General features: G+C 50.4%; 1 protein-coding gene across 2 annotated transcripts in view; it reads left to right on the top strand.

Moving 5' to 3' along the window:
• Positions 1–605: 605 nt before the first annotated feature.
• Positions 606–14,879, top strand: part of CIMIP2C (ciliary microtubule inner protein 2C) — a 41,645-nt gene continuing 27,371 nt past the window's right edge. For both annotated transcript variants that reach the window (XM_075598736.1, XM_075598735.1), the window contains exon 1: positions 606–782. In XM_075598736.1, the coding sequence (XP_075454851.1) occupies positions 709–782 (74 nt within the window). In that variant the 5' untranslated portion in view covers positions 606–708. The remainder of the gene's footprint in view (positions 783–14,879) is intronic.

Raw genomic sequence — 14,879 nt, 5'->3', positions numbered from 1 at the left:
CATATACATATCTCTAGTTCATATGGACACGGTGTGGGGACACGCGGTGACGGGACAGTGACATTTCTCTTTATGAGGGTGGCCGAGCCACAGGTGTTACATTGCAAGTCGTTGGCTAATGGTTTATCATGTGTTATGTGTGTGTTATTGCTATAACGTAAAGATAAGGTTCTATTAATGCTTAGTAGTAAACAGTTACAATCTGATGCGTGTTGCTATTGTTCTTGCCTAGGGGAATCTCACTCATTGGGGATCCTGGGTAAGTGGAGGCGCTGCCAAGACTATTATTATTACCCCAGGCTCCCAGCTAGCGGAGGCCCAGATCTCCCTGAGCCCACAGGTGGGTGCAGTACCAGTAGTCACTCTAGAGCAGGAGGAGAGAGGGCTACATACTGTATGTGTAGCAAAGAGCTAGCAAGTATGGTGATCCTCCACACACGTATTAACACTGAAATGATCCACAATAAGGGCCCCTTTGTGGCAGCACAGGGGTTAGGTATAAGGGGCAGCTTTAAACATGCAAGAGGCGGTGATGCAGGAGGGGTATTGTGAGGTCAGGAGCAAGCGTTGCCCAGTTACAGTCTCTTGTTGTGACTCTCCCAGGACACAGTCTGCAGGGAGGGGCACACAGAGAGGCCCCGGGACACCGCACCCTCCTGCAGCACCCAGTGGTCTTTGGAGATCCCGTTACAAGCAGGGAGCTGACAGATGGCTTCCCGGAGCGCAGGCACGCTGATCACTCACAATAATGCCACGTACATCCCACCTGCTGCAATGCCTGGGTAAGCACAGAGAACATAGACTGCAGCCTCAGGGTGACACGGCATGGGCAGCCCCCCTTCCCTGCTACAGGTGTTTGCAATGCATTGGGGAGGGGGGGGGGAGGTGTGGTTAACCTCTGCACTGCCAAATGTGTCTACATTCAGGAACATGTGACTAACCCCTTCATTCCCACAAGGGTCCGCCACACTGCAGAAGACCTAGTTACAGGGGTTACACGTGCCAGTAGGGGCGGCGTTGTGATGATCAGAGACCGGGGAGAGTGCAGGTGAAGGCTCTGAAGAGACTGGGCTTCAGGTAAATGTAGTTAGGGTGTTATGCTGTAAAGTGCATCATTGCTGATCCGGCACTAATGCACAGGCTTAAATGGGAGTTTCCGTGCATTGGTGCCTGAGTGGCACTAGTGCACTTTAGAGCATAACCCCCCCCCCCCCCCCTTCATTGTGCAGAACAGGAATAAACCGCAGTCACGCCCTATGTAAGTGTATCTTTATTTATACAGGGCCTCCATGTACATAGCTCTTTACAGCAGTAATAGGAATAAGCAGTTCAGACATTAAAGTAGACTTTAGGAAAACGAGTCCCTGCCCCAATCTAAGTGGTAAGTGAGGAGAACTTACATTTTTGCCACCCCAAAATGCCGCCCTAGGCCTGGGTCTAACGGGAAATCCGCCACCGGGCAGGTGTATAGAGAGAAATTAGGGCTGAGGCGTAAGGAGGGGCAGAAGAGGGTACAGCCTTAAAAGCGAGGAGGAGAATTTTGTAAGTAACAAGGATTTAATAGGAATCTATGAGAGGGATTTCAGCAGGGGAGAGACTGAGACAGATTTAGGAGAGAGTAAAGGGATTCTAGAAATAACGTTTAAGATAGATTTATAAGGGTGAGGGGCAGGAAGGCAGGTTAGTAGAAGGTTACAATTAGACTGTAAGCTCTTCGGAGCAGGGACTCCTCTTCCTAAATGTTACTTTTTATGTCTGAAGCGTATTATTCCCAAGACCTGTTATTTATATTATCTGTTATATATATGATTGTTGCGTATTACTACTGTGAAGCGCTGTGTATATTAATGGCGCACTATAAATAAAGACATACAATAGTCGAGATGGGAGAGAATGAGGGCCTGTTTTAGCACTAGAGCGACAGAGAAAGGGCGTATCTTTGCAACGTTACGGAGGAAAAAACGGCAGACTTGAGCTAGATTGTGAATGTGAGAGGACAATGTGAGGGAGGAGTACAGAGCGACCCCTAGGCAGTGTGCTTGTGGTACTGGGTGTATGATAGTACTGCCAACAGTAATGTGGACATTCCCTATCCCAGGTCCTAATTGTCACTAGAGAAGGAGAGGAGAAGCAGGGGTCGAGCTTGGAGCCCAAGCCAAGGTCTGATAGCGGCTCAGTCTCCTTGTGGGGAATTCTGCAGACGTGATATTCTAAGTACAGCTACTTACATAGGAAATGTAACAGTTCACTAGTGGAAGTGGGTGACAGAATGTGGCATACATGGAGCTAATGCGTGGGATATCCTAGTGTGGTCCTTTTCCATTGTCCTATACATAGTAGAAGCTCAATAAATCCTTACCCAGGGCGATAATACAATATTTAGGCCCATATTTACTAAACGGTGCTAAGCCAGAAGACACCTAACCCATTCAAGTGAATTAGCTATAGGGATTGTAAGGGCAACGTGCTGCTTTTAAATATGCCACTTAATGTCTGAGACATAGAGGGTCCAAGGGCCATATATATTACACATATACAGTGTTCGACAATCAATCCTATACATTTACTCGCCCGGGGCGGGTGGATTTAACCCCCGGGCGTGTAAATATTGGCCCAAGCAGCACGTGTGTTTTTTTTTAAAATTCCCCCGTTCGCGCTGAAATTTCCCTGCTCGCACTAAAAAAACAAAAAAAAAAACTCCCCCTACCTGACTGCTGATTGGCGCGCGCTCCCAGGCTTTGCGGGCGCGCGGCCAGGCTCTATATGAGCCCGCCCCCAACGAGCGGCCATTCTTTCTGCCTGGAGATCTGTTGGAGGGTAAGTACTCTCCATGCTGCGGCCCCTCTGCTCCTTCCCTGCGATCCCCCTTGTCCCCACATGGCTCCCTACTCCCCACCGCGGCAGCTCTCCTGTCCCCTTCCCCTCCTCCTGTCCCCTGCTCCTGTCCCCTGCTCCTGTCCCCTTCCCCTCCTCCTGCTCCTGTCCCCTTCCCCTCCTCCTGTCCCCTGCTCCTGTCCCCTCCTCCTGCTCCTGTCCCCTTCCCCTGCTCCTGTCCCCTTCCCCTCCTCCTGCTCCTGTCCCCTTCCCCTCCTTCTGTCCCCTTCCCCTCCTCCTGCTCCTGTCCCCTTCCCCTCCTCCTGCTCCTGTCCCCTTCTCCTGTCCCCTTCCCCTCGATCCACAGATCGATGTCCGGGGCGGGAGGTCCCCGCTGCTGCAGCCCGGTTGGCTTGCGGGGGGGGGGCTCGGCCCTCACCACGTGCCTCCCATGCGCCAGCTACCTTCATGATGGCGCAGCCGCCGCATGAGGTGGGGGGATGTCGGCCTGCCCCCCCCCCCCCACGAGCTTCATTATAAAAGATATCTGCGAAATAAGAACCTGAGTTCAGTTTCTATTCACTTCTGGGCCACTATACAAATACTTTTTTTTATCAAAATGATCATAAAATGTCCCAATACTGTATATGATTTATCATGTTCGTTGAAGCTAAACATGCAAAGTAAATACCAGTGTTGTATTGAGCATAACATGAATGAATTAGAATAATATCCGTGAAGGATTTTTGCATTTTTTGAAATGTCAGTCTTTAACCTTTCATTAAACGGGGTCCGGAGGAATTCCCGGCTGTATTTGCAACGCCGGTTTATGTAATTGGCTGTACAATGTACCTGAGGGTATAGTGCAGCATCACAATGTACCTGAGGGTATAGTGCAGCATCACAATGTACCTGAGGGTATAGTGCAGCATCACAATGTACCTGAGGGTATAGTGCAGCATCACAATGTACCTGAGGGTATAGTGCAGCATCACAATGTACCTGAGGGTATAGTGCAGCATCACAATGTACCTGAGGGTATAGTGCAGCATCACAATGTACCTGAGGGTATAGTGCAGCATCACAACGTACCTGAGGGTATAGTGCAGCATCACAATGTACCTGAGGGTATAGTGCAGCATCACAATGTACCTGAGGGTATAGTGCAGCATCACAATGTACCTGAGGGTATAGTGCAGCATCACAATGTACCTGAGGGTATAGTGCAGCATCACAATGTACCTGAGGGTATAGTGCAGCATCACAATGTACCTGAGGGTATAGTGCAGCATCACAATGGCTGTTAGAGGGGACGCTACAGTGCTAGTTTATATTCAACATTACCAATGGGGAACAAGTAGCGCACAGAGTCATCTACATCACTTGGAATCAGGGCCGCAGACAGGTTTCCCTCTCCCCCTCTCTCCTCCCACTCCTCCCCCCCCCTGTTCTCTCTCCCCCCTCTTCCTTCCTCCCCTCCCTGTCCTCTCTCCCCCCTCCTCTGCCCCCCCTCCTCCTATTGCCCCCTTCCTCTCTCCCCTCATCCTCTCTCGCCCCCTCTCCCTATTTTCCTCCATCTCCTTCTCCCCCTTTTTTCCTCTATGTCCCTCTCCACCATCCCCCACCCCCCTTTCTCTCTCCCACTACTCCCATTCTCTCACCCCTCTCTCACCTTTCTTTCCCACCACCTCTCTCTCTCCCATTCACTCTCTACCTCCCTTTAACACCCTCTACCGCTCTCTCTCCTCCTTACGCCGTCACGTCTCTTTCTCTCTCCCCCTTACACCCCCACCTCTCTCACACTCCCCCTTAGGCCCCCACCTCCCCTCCCCACACTAACTAACCCTAATACACACAATAACCTCTCCTCCAATACACAGCATAACCCCCTCCCCAAATACACACCCCTTACCTTGGGGGGGAGGCCTCCGGTACCACGCCGATCCTGCTGGCAGATGCAGAAGTTGGGTCTAACTTCCGACATGCGCGCACAGGGTGTGGGACTTCAGTGAAGGTCAGGCCGCATCAAGAGAGAGAGGCCCACTGCAGCTAGGGAGAGCGGAGGCCCGGCTGAAGCCCGGCAGCCGGACGTGGATGTTGGGCCCAACTTCCAGCGGAGGCCAGGGCCCCCGCAGTCACTGGGTCCAGAACCGTGAACCTGCCCCCTCCCCCCCACCCCCCACCCCCCACCCCCCACCCCTCCTGTCAGTGGCCCTGCTTGGAATCCGTGGCGTTTATAAACATTTCTCAGCAGCCAAACAGGGTCAGAAAGGTCTGAGGTTGGTAAATGAATCAGTTATTGATTGAGGAAGGAAATGCTTCCCGCGTTAGTGTGACGGGAGCGGGTAACCAGGCTATACAATAAAGGTTCAGCCCATCTGGTTACCCCTGAAACCGTGGTGTCCCTGGCAGCTACATACAGTAGCACCATAAACCAGGGGCCAGGTAACATAACATGCAAAGTTAAAGTGCCCCTGCTTTTCCACTTTCCATGTTCCCTTTGCCCCAGACTCATGAAACTTTCTGCGTGTAAGTTTTACGCGGGATATTTGGGTCGAAATGCAGTTGTTTGGTTTGCAGGAGTTCGGGAGCCAAAGTTGCCGGTAGTCCCCTAATTCTCCCTGGCGTGCAGGCATGATGTGCCGGTACGCGGGTTGAATTACACCGGGGCTGCCCAGTGTCCCCCAGACTCCTGGTTTTCGAGCCCCGATATCCCAGTCCTATGTCCCGCATAGATATGGGTCTCCCCATGTTATAACATGTTTTAAAATATGGTTTATAATGTTTGGTGTATCTACTATAAATGTCTATTCAGTCAGCCCCGGCATCCATGTAGGTGCCGGGGAGACTGGATAGACATCGTAGTTCAAAGAGGAGACGGGATGTTGAGAGGTGTCGGGGTGCTAAGTGGCTGGGGCAGGGCAGAGTACTGGGTCCAGAGAACAGAGACCCCCTGCGGTGAGGACCCTCTGGTCTGCCAGACTCAGTGGAGCCTGAATGTCGGCGTGTTTCCAATTGGTCAATTCATATGTCCCGCCCACATGGCATCCCGAGCCAGCTTGGCACGCCCCCTCCTCCTCTGACATCAGCCAAAGGATGAGCCTCTATTCCTATTGGCTGGTGGGGAGGAATTCCCACGCTCCGATTGGTCGCTCCTCCTACTTCCATGCTGAACATAGAACAGCGGAAGGTATGTAAGGAGAAGCCCCAGTCAGAGAACCAGACGATCCCTGTGACTTGGGCCGGTGATGCAAAGGCGGCTTTTCAAATTTGCTCTGTTATGAATAACAGAGCAACCGGCTTCATTTTTGGAGCTAAGAAAGCCTGCCCAGCTGAGGCTGAGTCAGACGCGAGGTCCAAGTTCTCGTTTTAGAACGTAGCGGTCGCGACTAGAGTTTCTAGCCGAAAAGAGGACCAGGAAGCCCGGGTGGATATCCTGGTCAGGGTGAGCCTACCGAAGCAGGAGCCCTGCACCTATTTTAGCCTAGGTTTCACCCCCGGAGCCCCAGTAAGTTTTTTTTATTCATCTGTATTTTGTGCATTCATTGTGTGTACGCGGGTTTACCCGAATAAACTCCATTTTATTTCACTACTGTGTTTTGCCTGGTGAATGATCCCGGTATAAAAGTGTTAAACGCCCAGGTCTCCCGTGACAGTTAGGTTCTTAGTAAGCGAGCCCCGATTAAGGTAAGAAGGACATTTAGTGGCTCACTGCAATTATGTACAATATAGTATCTTACTGCAACACATTATCCCTGCATACAGACACACGCACAATACACACAATACGAGAAGCTGCTGCACTCCTTTCAAGCAGAGTCATGGAGGAGACGCGTTCTGTGTTTCATTCACGCCTTTAGTTACAGTGGAGACGGCAGAACATTTGCAAAGCATTGCTGCTCCTCTGGTAGTGTAGGGGTTAAGAGTTTACGCTTCCCTAAGTGGAAACCACATTATATGAAGGCAGACTGCAGACTGGCAGGGGGGAAATGTATTTTCAAATGGATAAATGTTCAGGTTAGAGAGAGTCCTATTCCCCCAGCAGCACAGCAAAGGATTCTTCATATCAGGGATAGTGACGCTGGAACAGGGGGGGATGTGGGGAGCTTGTGCTGGCAGGAACAGCAAATGCCATAAGACAGGGGTGCGCAAACTGGGGGTGCGAGATTTTCGGGGGGGGGGGGGAGGTGGCGATTACAGAGGCCCCGCGCTCTTCCCCAAGGCATTTAAATTACCTCGTCCCAGCTGCCTCTTCGGCATCGCATCGCCATGACAACGCGGCGTCACATGACATCATATGACGCCGCCATGCCACGGAGCCGGAAAGAAGGGAGGGACGGCGCGAGCAGGGGGGGGAGAGCAGACAGGGGGGCGCGAGCAGAAAAGTTTGCACACCCCTGCAATGAGACACCATATGGTCCCTCTGCTAAATGCACAACTGTGCAAAGCACAATAGCAGGAACACTAAAATCTGCAACTAAACCCGGGCTTCCCCCGGAGTCTACGGGTTTGGCCACGTATGTCCGGGCTACGGGTTTGGCCACTTATGTCCGGGCTACGGGTTTGGCCACGTATGTCCGGGCTACGGATTTGGCCACGTATGTCCGGGCTATGGGTTTGGCCACGTATGTCCGGGCTACGGGTTTGGCCACGTATGTCCGGGCTACGGGTTTGGCCACGTATGTCCGGGCTACGGGTTTGGCCACGTATGTCCGGGCTACGGGTTTGGCCATGTATGTCCGGGCTACGGGTTTACCTAGTAAACCTTCGGATGGCGGCGGCTGCGTCTCCTGGCGGCAGCGTCTCCCCGCATCTCCTCCTGCAACTACCGCCAATCTGGCTGTGCGGCGTCAAATGACGCCGCGTTGCCATGCCAAGGGGAACGCTACGTGATGGAACAGCATCACGTGACACCCGTTGCCATGACAAGGAGACGCTACGTGATGTCATGCATTGCCATGACAACGTGACGTCTAGGCGCCATAAGGCGTCACATTGTCATGGCAACTTGACACCGCACGACATCACCTAGCATCCCGTTGTCATGGCAACGTGGCGCCATTTGTCGCCGCGCAGCCATATTGACGGGAGTTGCTGGGGGAGATGTCCGGAGGATGCCGGGAGACGCAGCTGAAGGTAAGCGCCACATTTAAACAATTCTCCGGGTCGGCCTTTGGTAGTACCTGTACGTGGCAACCCTGATCTAAACCCGACGCTGCGCTGGTTTGCAGTGGAGCAGTGATGTTGTGACGTGTTTATACGGTAGGTAAATGGCATATGATGTAGCACAGTAGTGATCGGCGTTATTAAGCTGTTTTTAGACATTTACATTGACAGCCATTTTTTAAGAGACCGCACAGAAAAAATTGTAATGAAAAATGTCTCCAAAATGAGTCAATGAATTCCCAATTAGGTGTGTGGTCCCCCCTGGCAGTGACGAGGATAATGCACATAGGACATACTTGAATACGAGAGGTAATTCTCAATGTGTTTCCTGGTAAAACATTTTATACATAAAAAAACATTTATTAAACATATTTCTACTTTCAATAAGTGTGTATGAGATGTGTGTGTGTGTGTGTGTGTGTGTGTGAGACTGCCTGTGAATGAGATCTGTGTGTGTGTGTGATCGCTGTGTGTGTGTGAGGCTGCCTGTGAATGAGATCTGTGTGAGGCTGTGTGTGTATGAGGCTGTGTGTATGAGATCTGTGTGTGTGTGATCGCTGTGTGTGTGATCGCTGTGTGTGTATGAGATGTGTGTGTGTGTGTGATCGCTGTGTGTGTGTGATCGCTGTGTGTGTGTGATCGCTGTGTATGTATGAGATCTATGTGTGTGTGATCGCTGTGTGTGTGTGATCGCTGTGTATGTATGAGATCTATGTGTGTGTGATCGCTGTGTGTGTGTGATCGCTGTGTATGTATGAGATCTATGTGTGTGTGTGTGAGGCTGTCTGCATGAGATCTGTGTGTGTCTGAGATCTGTGTGTTTGAGACGATGTGTGTATGAGATACTTGGAAGTAGATATTAAAGGGACAGAGGACTCGCAATGTGTGTGTGTGAAGCTGTGTGTGTCTGTGTGTGAAGCTGTGTATGTACTGTATGAGATTATGTGTGTGTGTGTGTGTAAGTGTTGTGTGCAGACATAGGTTGATTGTTCACTTGTTTCTTTACTTGTTACTCAGCTCATCGTCAGCTTTATATGTTTTAATTAGTTTTCATTAAATATTCACTATGTAGTTATTAATTATTCAGGTTGTGTGCACCTTTGACCTGGCAAATATAAAACAAATACCAGGGTTACTGTAGTCTCAGAGACCTTCCATTGTTCTCCCGTTCTCTGTCCTCCTGTCGCTGGCTTTATGTGTAGTAATGGGGAGGGATACACTGATTATAGTGTAACTCTGTATAGAAAGGGGCAAAACCTGCAGTGTTTTACTACGGCTTCATTTAGTTACAGATATCACTAACGTTGCTGCAACCCCGTGGCGCTATTCAGCGGGACATACACAGTGCTCTGCAGCGGGACATACAGTGCTCTGCAGCGGGACATACAGTGCTCTGCAGCGGGATATTCAGTGCTCTGCAGCGGGACATACACAGTGCTCTGCAGCGGGATATTCAGTGCTCTGCAGCGGGACATACAGTGCTCTGCAGCATTTCATTCAGTGCTCTGCAGTGGGACATTCAGTGCTCTGCAGCGGGACATTCAGTGCTCTGCACCGGGACATATAGTGCTCTGCAGCGGGACATTCAATGCTCTGCAGTGGGTCATTCAGTGCTCTGCAGCGGGACATACAGTGCTCTGCAGCAAGACAGACACTGCGCTCTGCAGCGGGACATACAGGGCTCTGCGGCAGGACATACACAGCGCGCTGCAGCGGGACATACACAGCGCTCTGCAGCGGGACATACAGTGCTCTGCAGCAGGACATACACAGCGCTCTGCAGCGGGACATACAGTGCTCTGCAGCAGTACATACACAGCGCTCTGCAGCAGGACATACACAGCGCTCTGCAGCGGGACATACAGTGCTCTACAGCAGTACATACACAGTGCTCTGCAGCAGGACATACACAGCGCTCAGCAGCGGGACATACAGTGCTCTGCAGCGGGACATACACAGCGCTCAGCAGCGGGACATACACAGCGCTCTGCAGCAGGACATACACAGCGCTCTGCAGTGGAACATACACAGCGCTCTGCAGTGGGACATACACAGCGCTCTGCAGCAGGACATACACAGCGCTCTGCAGTGGGACATACAGTGCTCTGCAGTGGGACATACACAGCACTCTGCAGTGGGACATACACAGCGCTCTGCAGCGGGATATACTCAGCTCTCTGCAGCGGGATATACACAGCGCTCTGCAGCGGGACATACATAGCGCTCTGCAGCGGGACATACAGTGCTCTGCAGCGGGGCATACAGTGCTCTGCAGCGGGACATACACAGCGCTCTGCAGCGGGACATACAGTGCTCTGCAGCGGGACATACACAGCGCTCTGCCGCGGTACATACACAGCGCTCTACAGCGGGACATACAGTGCTCTGCAGCGGGACATACACAGCGCTCTGCCGCGGGACATACACAGCGCTCTGCAGCGGGACATACAGTGCTCTGCAGTGGGACATACACAGCGCTCTGCAGCGGGACATACAGTGCTCTGCAGTGGGACATACACAGCGCGCTGCAGCGGGACATACACAGCGCTCTGCAGTGGGACATACACAGCGCTGCAGCGGGACATACACAGCGCTCTGCAGCGGGACATACACAGCGCTCTGCAGCGGGACATACACAGCGCTCTGCAGCGGGACATACACAGCGCTCTGCAGCGGGACATACACAGCGCTCTGCAGCGGGACATACACAGCGCTCTGCAGCGGGACATACACAGCGCTCTGCAGCGGGACATACACAGCGCTCTGCAGCAGGACATACACAGCGCTCTGCAGTGGGACATACACAGCGCTCTGCAGCGGGACATACACAGCGCTCTGCAGTGGGAGAAGGGGACATTGTTTTGAATCAGCCGCGCTGGAGAATGGGGGGGGGGGGGGTTTATATACCTGTTTACCCCGCTGGAGAGACCCACTTGTTGCAATAACTTTGGCTAGATCTGTATTTGTGTGGATGAAGGATCTCCTACACTAATTTATATAATCCCATTTATACCACATGTGGAGATTTGGGAGGATTACAGGAGACCTCAGTGTCACGGGAGACCAGGTTATTTACACCTTTTTACCAGGATCATTTATTGAATAAAACAAGGTAGAGAAATAAATTGTAATTTATTTGGCATAAATCCGCATACACACAGTGAAACACAAAATACAGAGAAAAAGACACACTTACTGGTCGTCTGGGGTCGAAAACTAGACTTTCCTAGGTGCAGGGCACGCTATTGGGAGAGTTTTACCCAGACCTGGATTTAGCCCGGAATCTCCGGGCACTCAAATCAGCATGAAATCCCAGCCACGTCCACTACGTTCGTTTCTGAGAACTTGGATGCAAAAGTCGGGACTTAGGCCGCGCTTATAGTGCCGGCGACGGTGCCGCAACGTCGCCCGAAAACAAATACATTGCACGCGTCGTTGAAGCCGGCAAAATTTGATTTTTCAAGGGCCGTTGTGTCACGTGACCACCCTTGAACAAATCAAATTGCCAGAATCCCGCGACCCGGCCGCCCGGCGAAACATAACTTTCGCTGGTGGCAACGGCGACGTCACCCGCCGTGTCGCCAACGACGGCACTATAGGCACGGCCTTAGTCTCTGGCGGGCAGGCTTCTCAGGCTTGAAATCAAAGCCGGTTACTTTGCTATTTCGAACAAAGCAACTTTGAGAAGCCCGCGCTCTTTCAGTTCAGACTCAAGAGGAACACACAATCTGGCTCAGAGCTTCTTATAGTATTCTCTGCTTCATTCATAAAATACAAGCAGGCCGGACAGCCAATCAGCGCGTGGGAACTTTCTCAAGCAGCCAATCAGAGCCAAGCCAGGTAGAAAAGCCAGGTTAGCGGGAAATTTGAAATAGCCAAGGGACATGCGCAAGCCACATCTACCCCCAGTTATCCCAATGCCACATGCAGGGCAGGCGCCCCTAGGTCTGGTAGAACAAGGGACATCCCGGAGGACTGCCATCGATCTTCGGACCCAGTACTCCTCATTTCCCCGCTAACCAAACGCTGTTCAAACCTCTGGGCAGCCTCTGGCTGCTTTGAACTCCGATGTCCAGCAGACATACCGGCGCCTATGGGTTCGCACGGGCTGCCTGTTTGGACATTTGTTCCAAATGTTAAAACTTATTAAAATACTCTTTAACAAACTCTGAATCTCTGGGTACAGGGAACAGAAAAGGGAAAAATTTCCTCTTTTTATTTCTGTCTACATGATGTCCCCCCCATGTTTTCCCTTTGACTCAGGTTGGACTCTCAGAGTCCCCCCAACCTTATATACGGTTGGATACCCACAAAATATATACTGTTTGTGGGTCACCTTGGCACTAGCTGGGGTACCCCTCTTAGCCTAGGGATTCCCTCAGCTACAGGAATACACATTTATCCCCGTGCCTCATTCTCCTTTCCGAGTTGTACTGAAGCAGGGCAGCCTAGTGGTGAGTCACGGTTAAGTTTTCAAGGGGAGATATTGCAGGGACAATGTGACTACATGTATACAAGAATCAGGCATGATTCCCGGGTACCTTTATTGGGGAACCGGTAACTCTGGACCCCAACCTCCTTGGCACATTCGGACAATGGTCCCTCCACAAAACCCCCCGTGAAACTCATACCCTAGCAATCCCCGCTTGATTGCATGCCCGGAAAGGGAAAAACACAAAAAAGGGTTTTATTACATACAAGACATTGTAATGATACAATATTACTGAGTCCAAGACCTAACTCTCTTGGACCCTTATACACGGAGCAGGGGTAACCAAACAGGCTTCACCGTTATTATATAGCCTGGTTACCCTCCCCCCCCCCCTAATTTTCAGTATAAAATCAAGACTTCTCCATGTGTGTATACGCATATGTTTTGTGTATATTCTTTATCTGTGCATGCAGGTTACTTGCGTGTAAATAGGTTGATGAATATGTTTATGTGTGTATGAATACGGTACAGCATTATGGAGAAGTGCATCCGATTGAAGCCAACGCTGGTATAAAGGGAGTCCTTGCCCCAGAAGCCTGAATCTAAGTGGTGTAAATGCATTTATTAATAGAACATGAGTTACAGGGAAGGAAGTGCCTAGTGTTCATATAAATACAGAGTAAAGGAACAGATTGGAACAGGTCGGAGTCCGTTTATGTAACTAACGTATTCAGTCTCTGACAATTGACATCCTCACTTTACCTTTTCACTCCTCTGTCACTTTCCCCACATAACTTCAATACAAATGTGATCAATCTGCATCCCCTCCAATGTGATTATAAATCACCAGACTACAATACTGTAGCTGAAGAGCCATGTGAGGTTTGAAAACGTGTATACGTATGTACAGTATGTGTGTGTATGTACAGTATGTGTGTGTATGTACAGTATGTGTGTGTATGTACAGTATGTGTGTGTATGTACAGAATGTGTGTGTATGTACAGTATGTGTGTGGATGTACAGTATGTGTGTGTATGTACAGTATGTGTGTGTATGTACAGTATGTGTGTGTATGTACAGTATGTGTGTGGATGTACAGTATGTGTGTGTATGTACAGTATGTGTGTGTATGTACAGTATGTGTGTGTATGTACAGAATGTGTGTGTATGTACAGAATGTGTGTGTATGTACAGTATGTGTGTGTATGTACAGTATGTGTGTGTATGTACAGTATGTGTGTGTATGTACAGTGGCGAGAAAAAGTTAGTGATCCCCTTAGGATTTTCACAAATGTAATGGTGTTTCCCCCATCCATTCGCAGATAGGGGCCATTACAGGGTGTATGGTGCATATGCATACAACAGACGACAGAGAAGCCCAATGCTACATCCAACATGACAGAAATACACAGTAAAATACTTATAAATTCTCTTGAAATAGGGTCATTTAGTTTAACCCTTTGGCCAAAGCGTTGTAAGCTTGCGAGCCACGACAAGGCAGACACCTGTTCGCAAGGCCTAACACTACCAGATAAAATACTGATATACCTCTATTAGGATTAAAATTCTCATTTACCTCTATTAGGAGGGAGAAAGACCACAGTGGGTCTATATCCAGCAGAATGACGTCAGACGTATCCCTGGTAGCACAACACAGAGCTGCCGGGGGGAAAAAAACACTGCCACACCACACACCAGTTGGCCACGCCCCACCTTGTGTGTGGTGTGGCAGTGTGTTTTTCCCCTAGACAGCTCTGTGTTGTGCTACCAGGGATATACATGACGACGTCTGACGTCATCACGGAGCGCCACGCAGGCGCACTGACATCATCACGTGGGCGTCAACGTCGTGGAGCTGAGCAGGGAGAGGTGAGTACCAGAGGGGGCATGTATTGGTGTGTATATATTTGCTGTTCACTTGTATTTGGCAGCCTACACCTTGAGAAAGGCAGTATTACTGCCGAAACGTTGGACTCCTTGGCACAATAAACCCTCTTTTCATTAATGATTAAGACCGTGTGCCTGATTCTTCTTCACTGGATCTATTTGGGGCATGAGGAGCTCCCCAGAACCAGCGCACCGGCGGATAAGTACCCCACTGTCACCTGTTTGTTTGAGTGCGTGCACTACCATCATTCCACACTCACTCTCCCCCGAGTGGGTGAAGGACTCTCTCTAACTTTAGGGCGGCCCTGCCCTTAAGTACAAGGCGGGTACCCCGTTGTCCCAGCTACAACAGGATGTACCAGCCCCTGCTTTCACTCAAAATGCAGTAGCAAAGGTGAGGGAAAAAAACCCCCATAGCAACTACTGGCAACCTGATAGTACCAGGGTTTACTGCCCGCCCATTGGGTAGAATAGTAGTCAGGGGGGACCCCGCTACACATATTTTAAACATAAGATGTCATTAGATCTTAATCTAAGTCCTAATTATAGATAAAGATAACCTGATCAAACAAATGACAC

The sequence above is a fragment of the Ascaphus truei genome, chromosome 4 (assembly GCF_040206685.1).
Source record: "Ascaphus truei isolate aAscTru1 chromosome 4, aAscTru1.hap1, whole genome shotgun sequence".
Lineage (NCBI taxonomy): Eukaryota > Metazoa > Chordata > Amphibia > Anura > Ascaphidae > Ascaphus > Ascaphus truei.
This window is presented reverse-complemented; position numbering and strand designations above follow the sequence as displayed.